Source organism: Diachasma alloeum, unplaced genomic scaffold (assembly GCF_001412515.2).
Source record: "Diachasma alloeum isolate Michigan unplaced genomic scaffold, Dall2.0 Dall_scaffold_00520, whole genome shotgun sequence".
Taxonomy (NCBI): domain Eukaryota; kingdom Metazoa; phylum Arthropoda; class Insecta; order Hymenoptera; family Braconidae; genus Diachasma; species Diachasma alloeum.
In genome coordinates, this window is record NW_021680652.1 from 23,225 (window position 1) to 31,755 (window position 8,531).

At 42.8% G+C, this 8,531-nt stretch overlaps 3 protein-coding genes across 3 annotated transcripts; all 3 read right to left on the bottom strand.

Annotated features, from left to right (window-relative positions):
- Positions 1-2,149: 2,149 nt before the first annotated feature.
- LOC107042782 lies at positions 2,150-2,963 on the bottom strand (the record flags this gene model as incomplete). Its single annotated transcript, XM_015263967.1, has 1 exon — positions 2,150-2,963. A coding segment is annotated over exon 1 (814 nt), but the record flags the coding sequence as incomplete, so codon positions are not given.
- A 638-nt stretch (positions 2,964-3,601) lies between these two features.
- Positions 3,602-4,885, bottom strand: LOC107042783. The gene has a single exon (XM_015263968.1). It carries the CDS (start codon positions 4,883-4,885, stop codon positions 3,602-3,604), a length of 1,284 nt encoding a protein of 427 aa, XP_015119454.1.
- Positions 4,886-5,067: 182 nt separating this feature from the next.
- On the bottom strand, positions 5,068-7,326 carry LOC107042784. Its single transcript, XM_015263969.1, has one exon. It carries the CDS (start codon positions 7,324-7,326, stop codon positions 5,068-5,070), a length of 2,259 nt encoding a protein of 752 aa, XP_015119455.1.
- Between the last annotated feature and the right edge of the window lie 1,205 nt (positions 7,327-8,531).

An 8,531-nucleotide genomic window follows, 5' to 3' on the forward strand; every position in this document is an offset into this window, starting at 1 on the left:
ATTAACAAATGAGTTTGTTAATTATTTTTTATTAATTGGATGCACATTGAGTTTCAAGAGAATGATTTTTCAATCGGCTATCGATAGAGGGAGGAATGGGGGGTCCCTTGAACATTGTGGAAACCAGTCTCGGATCGAGTCTCGGACGAGAGTAGCGATACGAGAGTGGTTTAGTAATTAACAAATGAGTTTGTTAATTATTTTTTATTAATTGGAGGTTCTTTAGGTAGTAAGATAATGATTTTTCAATCGGCTCACGACAGAGGGAGGAATGGGGGGTCCCTTGAACATTGTGGAAACCAGTCTCGGATCGAGTCTCGGACGAGAGTAGCGATACGAGAGTGGTTTAGTAGTTAACAAATGAATTTGTTAATTATTTTTTATTAATTGGGGGTTCCTTAGGTAGTATGATAATGATTTTTCAATCGGCTGGCGGATGAGTCCGAGACCTATCCGAGAGTAGCTCCGACACTCGGAATGGACACTCATTCGACTCTCGGATTTTCGGAGGTTAGGGCGCCAAACTCCAGTAAAGACTCTCGTCCGAGAGTGCATCCGAGAGTTGTTTATGCCTTCACAAATCAATTTGTTTATTAATTGAGGGTGCATTAGATAAGTTGAAAATCCTTTGTGGACCCAATGTAGGTAGAAAGGGTAATTGAGGGTCCCTTAAACATTGCTGAAAGCAGTCTCGGATCAAGTCTCGGACGAGAGTAGAGATACGAGAGTGGTTAAGTAATTGGCAAATTAATTATTTAATCATTTCCGATTAGTTAGAGGGGCTTTGAGTAGCAAGAAAAACATTTTTGGAGCGTCTATTGGTGGACGGGGTATGTGAAGGTCCCTTAAACATTGCCGAAAGCAGTCTCGGATGGAGTCTCGGACGAGAGTAGCGATACGAGAGTGGTTTAGTAATTAACAAATGAGTTTGTTAATTATTTTTGATTAACTGGAGGTTCTTCAGGTAGTAAGATAATGATTATTCAATCGGCTCACGACAGAGGGAGGAATGTGTATTGTNTAGTAATTAACAAATGAGTTTGTTAATTATTTTTGATTAACTGGAGGTTCTTCAGGTAGTAAGATAATGATTATTCAATCGGCTCACGACAGAGGGAGGAATGTGTATTGTATATTATTGACGCGGTTGACTCTGGATTTTCGTAGAGGACCTTTTCCTGGGGTCGTAAATCCCAGGTATGCTGGAACTGTAGCACGCTAATAATTATCTAACAACTGATACGGGAACGTAAACCGACTCAGTTTAATGTGGATAAAAATAGAGTTGAGGATGTTTTTGAATAATAACACAGGTTCACTAAACGCCTTAAATTTAATTACACGAAATTTATTGTTCAAAGATACACAAATTGAATACACGATAATAGTTAAATCTACGCGAAATTAATTGAAGGCAGGTCCAGATGTATAGAGAGGTTCAGTGAGAGTCGAGTCTTCACTGAACGACGTCGCGATGGTTACTGTTCAGATTTGAGGGAAAATTCCAAGTTCTGAATTCGAAAATGGGAGGGATGGATGTTTCTTATTGGCTAATCTTATTTTCTCGTTTTAAAACTATTGGTCAGAAGAAAGTGGGAAGGCGTGTATAAAACTACAGTTGAGAGAGTTTTGGCGATTTTCCGAAATTATGGGATACCTTTTTTTTATATAGAGAATAATTTTTGGTGTGCCTGGACGGGTGGTCATCTGTTTGGCACGTGTGGGGAAAACATTTTACTTCCTTCCGACTTTCTCAAAATTCTTAAGATTTATGGTGAGACCGTAATAAAAAGGATAAACTCAACCCTGGAACAGCAAAAAAGGGACAGATTGTCAGACCCCAGATTTTGGGTCTCCATAAACTGTGATTTCACCATTTTTCCCCAATTACCAATAATTTGAGGAAATTCCCCCATTCAAATCTAAAAAAAATCGGTTGTGCACCGAACACACTAGGGGGGTTGAGAATCATGAGATGATCAACTAATTGCAGATATCTCCCGTTATACTGAATCGTTGAATTCATCTAGTTTAGAAGTGAGTGGAGAAATTTGAATTTAACCTTAATTTAATAATGAATGACATTACTTGGCATTCTCAAGGATTCACTTAGTGTCTTTAACTTTTCAGTCTTTTCGTATTTATTCACCTTTTTGATCAACGAGTAATGGAGCCAATTTTCGAACATTACGATCGAATTCACCTTTGGCTGTTTTTACTCTCACTGATCTTATTATTCCGTCACTACCAGGAAACACTTGCATGACTCTCCCAAGAGCCCATTGACGAGGAGGTAAATTGTCCTCCCGAAGAATGACGATGGTGCCCTCCTTGATGTGATATTCTCCAGTGGTCCACTTGGTTCTGGCGATCTGTTCGTTGAGATATTCTTTATACCAACGTCTCCAGAACTCCTGTTGTTTCTTCTGGATAAGTTCCCAAGCAGAAAGCCTATTGCTTGGACTGGACTCCCACTCGGGTTCTGACAGACTGGTTAATGCGTCACCAGTTAAGAAATGGCCAGGAGTGTGTACGAGTAGATCATTGGGATCAGTCGATATGGGCGTGAGGGGGCGAGAATTCAGGATAGCTTCAATTTCAATCACCAGAGTATTGAATTCTTCGTAGGTCACCAAAGTGTCAGTGATCCTCTTCAAATGATGCTTAAAAGATTTTACTCCCGCCTCCCATAGACCGCCAAAGTGAGGAGTCAGAGGAGGTGTGAAGTGCCATGAGATGCCATGCTCACCCAGCCTTCGCTCGACCGTTTCGTTATGGCTCTTTGATTGAAGTAGAGCGTACAGCTCCTTAATTTCGTTGTGTGCCCCAATAAAGTTTGACCCATTATCGGAGTACAGGTGTAGTGGCTTGCCTCTCCTCGCGATGAACCTCTTAAGAGTTGCCATAAAACCCTCGGTCGTCAGGTCGCTGACCACCTCAAGGTGCACTGCCTTTACTGTCATGCACACAAACACAGCGACCCAGACCTTGACACGTGCTCTGTTCCGATGTTTCTTCTCCTTAAAAAAAAGGGTCCGCAATAATCCACACCGACGTTGACAAAAGGTTTGGCCTGTGTGACGCGAACCTTGGGTAGGTTAGCCATAACGTAGTCACTGCTGGGGGGGCTGGCCCGCACGCATCTCGTACATTCTCCGATGATTTTTCACACTTGGGCTCGCGCATTGATCAACCAATATTTCTTGCGCAGAGAATAGAGAGTGGTTTGAGCTCCAGCATGGAAGTTGGTGAGATGCTCATTCCGAACGAGTAGCTTAGAGATGGAGTGTCCCTTTGGTAGCAATAAGGGATGTTGTTGAGCATAAGGGATTGTGGCGTTGCTCAGTCGCCCTCCCACTCTTATCAATCCGTTTTGATCCAGGAAAGGACTGAGTGACAACAATTTGTGTTTGGGTGGGAGTGATTCGCCCTTTTTGAGGTCCTTAATTTCACTCGAGAACGTTTCTGCTTGAACCAACTTGATAATTCTCTCATTTGCCAATCGTAGCTCTTCAGCAGTGATGGGTCCATGTCTTCTGTTCTTGAACCTCAAACATAAAGCGACGATCCTTCTGAGATGACCAATCGACGAGTAACGTTCCTAGAGATCGTTCTTTGGAGTCGTTAGAAGGCACTGGACCTTCCTGATTTCTGGAATTTCCATAGGAATCAGTAATTCAGAAGTGGGCCAGCTTGATTCGTCCAGATTCAGCCACGATGGTCCATTTTTCCACTGCGTATTTTCGATTAATTCTGCAGCGGTTAATCCACGGGACACGTGATCTGCAGGGTTGTCGTGCGTCCGTACATGACGCCACTCACTACCCCTAGTCTTCTCTTGAATTCCAGAGACTCGATTTGCAACGAATACGAGGAGTTTGTGTGGTGGGGTCTTGATCCAGTGTAAAGCCACCATGGAGTCAGACCAGAAGAATGCCCGATGAATCTCATGAGTCAACGATTTTTTCATCACTTGATATAAATCCGCAAGCAATAAAGCTGAACATAACTCGAGCCTCGGTAGAGTTGTCGTTTTGATTGGAGCAACTCGTGACTTGGCACATAATAATTTTATTTCAGAGGTACCGTTGGAGTCAATTGTTTTCAGGTAAATGCAAGCGCCGTAAGCTTTTTCGCTTGCATCACAAAATCCATGCAATTGGATTTCTTTAGTGTCAGCCATGATGACTTTCTTATCAAATGACGCATTGTTTAACACAGATAGTTGATTTTTATACGATTTCCACTCGGTAGAAACACTGGATGGGACAGGATCGTCCCAATCCAATTGTTCTTTCCACAATAACTGCATAATAATTTTACCTCGAACAATAACTGGGCCAAGTAGACCGAGAGGGTTGAAAATTTGGGCCAGCTCTGATGCAATGGATCGTTTAGTGACCTTTGAAGCGGTAGGCATCGGTTTTACTGTGTAGATGATGGCATCCCGCTGTGGGTCCCAGTGTATTCCGAGGGTCTTGATGGTGGCATCCTTGTCTACCTGCAGTTGGAGATTGACGTTGCTCTCAGGTAGATTCTGCAATAGCCTGGGATCATTGAAGGCCCATTGCCTCAAATTTAACCCACCTCGTTTCAGCAGAGCATCGATATCATCGCGGAGACTCACGGCAGCTTCATATGAATCGGTTCCTGTGAGTAGGTCATTGACATACAGGTCACTTTTGATCCGAAGGGCGGCTTCAGGGAAATCCTCACTCTTGTCGTCGGCCAACTGGTGCAACCATCGGATTGCCAGATATGGGGCAGAGGCGACGCCGAAAGTGACAGTATTTAATTCATATGTCTTTGTTCGTCCCTCAGCATCCATCCACAGAATTCTTTGGAATTTTCGGTCTTCTTCACGAACCCAAAACTGACGATACATTTTTTCAATGTCCGCAGTCAACACGTACTGATGAGATCTGAAGCGAAGTAGTAATGAAAAAATGTCGTCTTGAATAGTGGGGCCCGTCATCAGTGCGTCGTTCAGGGAAATTGCAGTAGCACCAGTCTTTGCAGATGCGTTGAAAACGACACGAACCTTTGTAGTGAGGCTCGTAGTCTTTATTACCGCATGATGAGGCAGGTAGAAGCCTTCTCCAGACGGGTCAGCTTCTGGGGTCTCGGACATGTGTCCCAGGTCAATTCTTGTAACACTGCCCTATAGGACTCCTCTAATTCAGGATTGCGTACAAATTTTCGTCGCAGTGCTCTCAAACGTGCCTCTGCTAATTCCTTTGTGTCAGACAGAACCTCCTTTTTAAATGGTAATGAAACGATGTATTTTCCATTTCCATCTCTCGTGACATTTTCTTTTAAATGAGCTTCACAGAGTTCTTCCTCTTGAGAATAAGAGTGAGAAATTTTTGGGACTTCTTCCAGTTCCCAGAATTTCCTGATATCAAAAGTTGACTCGCTCGTTTCTGATTCAGTGACCAGGTTGCATTGTACTGGAGGCTGATCTATGGCAGAGTGATTGTTTGGTAGAGCACTCCCCCCAAGAATCCATCCCAATTGCGTTTGCTGAAGAATTAAATCTGGATCTTTGGGGCCATTCAACCGGATTTGACGCTGGCAGAACATTGACAAACTCGTGCCCACACTGATCAGAATATCCACTGGTGCTGGACGATCGAATAATGGATCAGCCAACGTGATATTTTTAGGTATTTGGAGAACACTCCTGTCAATTGGTTCCATGGGATAAAGTCCACCAATTTGATTAACAGTGAGAAAACTGAGTGATCTGTTGAACCCATTGATCCTTGATTGGATGGTGGTATTCACCAAGTCATTAGCCGCAGTTTGAGCATTATTCAGTCCCTCCACAGGCATCGTGAGTTTTTCTCGTGGCAATTTCAATTTCTTGGCTAAGGCATCAGTCATAAAATTGGTGCTAGCTCCAGTGTCTAAAATAGCTCGACACTGAATCGGTTTTTGTTGATGATCGAGAATGTTGATGACAGCAGTGACGACGAAGTCTCGCGTTGGCAAGGTGGCCACGAGAGCGATGGTTTTTCCAGATAGAGATCCTCTCAGCATCTTCTTTTCGTCTTCGTTGAGGTGGAGGAGCTCGTGATGTTTCTTGTGACAAGTGGCACAGTCTCCTTCTTTACAAAATCTCGTTTTATGACCTGCCTGAAGATAATTGAGGCATAGAGAGGCCTGACGAGCGGCTTGAATTCTGTCCAGAGAAGCGAGAGCGAGAAACTTTTCACAAGTTTTCAGGGAATGCTGCCCCTTGCAGCGGGGACATTGCAGTTCCGATGTGTTTGCTAGCAGGGCTTCTGTCTTTGGGGTGTATCCCCTTTGATTTTTGGATTTTCCATTCGTTGGAGAGTCTGTAGAATGGCGAGAAGTGGAAACAGGAGCGTACGATGACATCGAGGCGAGTCGTATAGCTTCTTCTCTTAAAAAGGTCAAGAGATCCTCATAGTCTGGTAGTTTATTCCCTTGCATCTTTCGATTCCATTCTTTAGCAGTCTCTTTATCTATCTTTCGGAGAATGAGATGTACCAGAAGAGTGTTCCAGCGCGCAACATTTTTTCCCAGTGCCTTCATGGCCAAAATCTGGGTCTGAATGTGATTCAATAATTTATTAATCTCTTCGGAAGAGTTTTTCTTCATAGATGGAGTTTCCATCAGAATATCGCAGTGACGGAGAACTAATACATACTCGATGTCATATGTTTTTTCTAATAAAGTCCACGCGACAGAGTAGTTCTCGTCAGTGGCTTGAAAAGCCTTGATGGTCTCGGCAGCTTCGCCTATGCAGGTACGTTTTAAATAATCCAGGCATTGAGCATCCGTTAGACCTTCATGATTGTGGATGGTAGAAATAAACCAATCCCTATATGTCCGCCAATTCTCCAGCTTACCGTCGAATTTCTTTGCTTCCAGTTTGGGCAACGATTTCAAATAATTTGTGCAATATGTTCGTGCGTGTGAGTGCGAACCCACTGACACTGGAGAAGCACTGCGGTTTCTAGCTGGGGGGGTGACATCAACGTGGGTCTCAAGTCCTGGCATTTTTATTCGTTGAATGAGGACTCTCAACTCTTCAACATCATCTTCCATTGTGTCGTGGATTGCTTCGTGGTCTACGTTGGCCTCTAATGTTTGAAGCTCCCGTAGAACGTTCGGCATTGTTTCCATCTCGCCAAGAATTTTTTCGTAATGTTTGTCAATGTAAGGGATTGACGAATAAACTCCATTCTTCACGAGATACGTATTTAATTTGGTGATTCTCGTTCTGAGACTTCCTCGTACCGAAACGAACTCCCTTCGTCTCACAGCCAATTGCTCAGGCGTTAATGGATCTGCCATCGTGATTGAATTTTGTCAGCGAGTGAAGAAATCGACACTTTAAATTGAAGGATGTATTTAGAGGATAATGTTCGGTGGTCAATTAAACAGGTAGGTGGAGGCAGGTAGAACCTTCAAACGTCCATCTCCTGGATGACTCCGGCGAAGTTCTTGTAGTTGGATGCACTAGAGTAGACGGTCTTAGTACACGCACTCGCGAACTGTTCAATAATAATTAATTGTTTATAGTGAATAACACTTCGTAACGACACTAAAAAATTCTTATATATCCGGCTCGAAGGACCATTTTGTTTGTTGGATGTTATTGACGCGGTTGACTCTGGATCTTCGTAGAGGACCTTTTCCTAGGGTCGTAAATGCCAGGTATGCTTGAACTGTAGCACGCCAATAATTATCCAACAACTGATACGGGAACGTAAACCGACTCAGTGTAATGTGGATAAAAATAGAGTTGAGGATGTTTTTGAATAATAACACAGGTTCACTAAACACCTTAAATTTAATTACACGAAAATTATTGTTCAAAGATACACAAATTGAATACACGATAAGAGTTAAAACTACGAGAAATTAATTGAAGACAGGTCCAGATATATAGAGAGGTTCAGTGAGAGTCGAGTCTTCACTGAACGACGTCGCGATGGTTACTGTTCAGATTTGAGGGAAAATTCCAAGTTCTGAATTCGAAAATGGGAGGGATGGATGTTTCTTATTGGCTCATCTTATTTTCTCGTTTTAAAACTCATGGTCAGAAGTAAGTGGGAAGGCGTGTATAAAACTACAGTTGAGAAAGTTTTGGGGATTTTCCGAAATTATGGGATACCTTTTTTTTATATAGAGAATAATTTTTGGTGTGCCTGGACGGGTGGTCATCTGTTTGGCACGTGTGGGGAAAACATTTTACTTCCTTCCGACTTTCTCAAAATTCCTAAGATTTATGGTGAGACCGTAATAAAAAGGATAAACTCAACCCTTGAAAAGCAAAAAAGGGAGTGATTGTCAGACCCCAGATTTTGGGTCTCCATAAACTGTGATATAACCATTTTTCTCCAATTACCAATAATTTGAGGAAATTCCCCCATTCAAATTTAAAAAAAATCGGTTGTGCACCGAACAATGGGGGGTCCCTTGAACATTGTGGAAACCAGTCTCGGATGGAGCCTCGGACGAGAGTAGCGATACGAGAGTGGTTTAGTAATTAACAA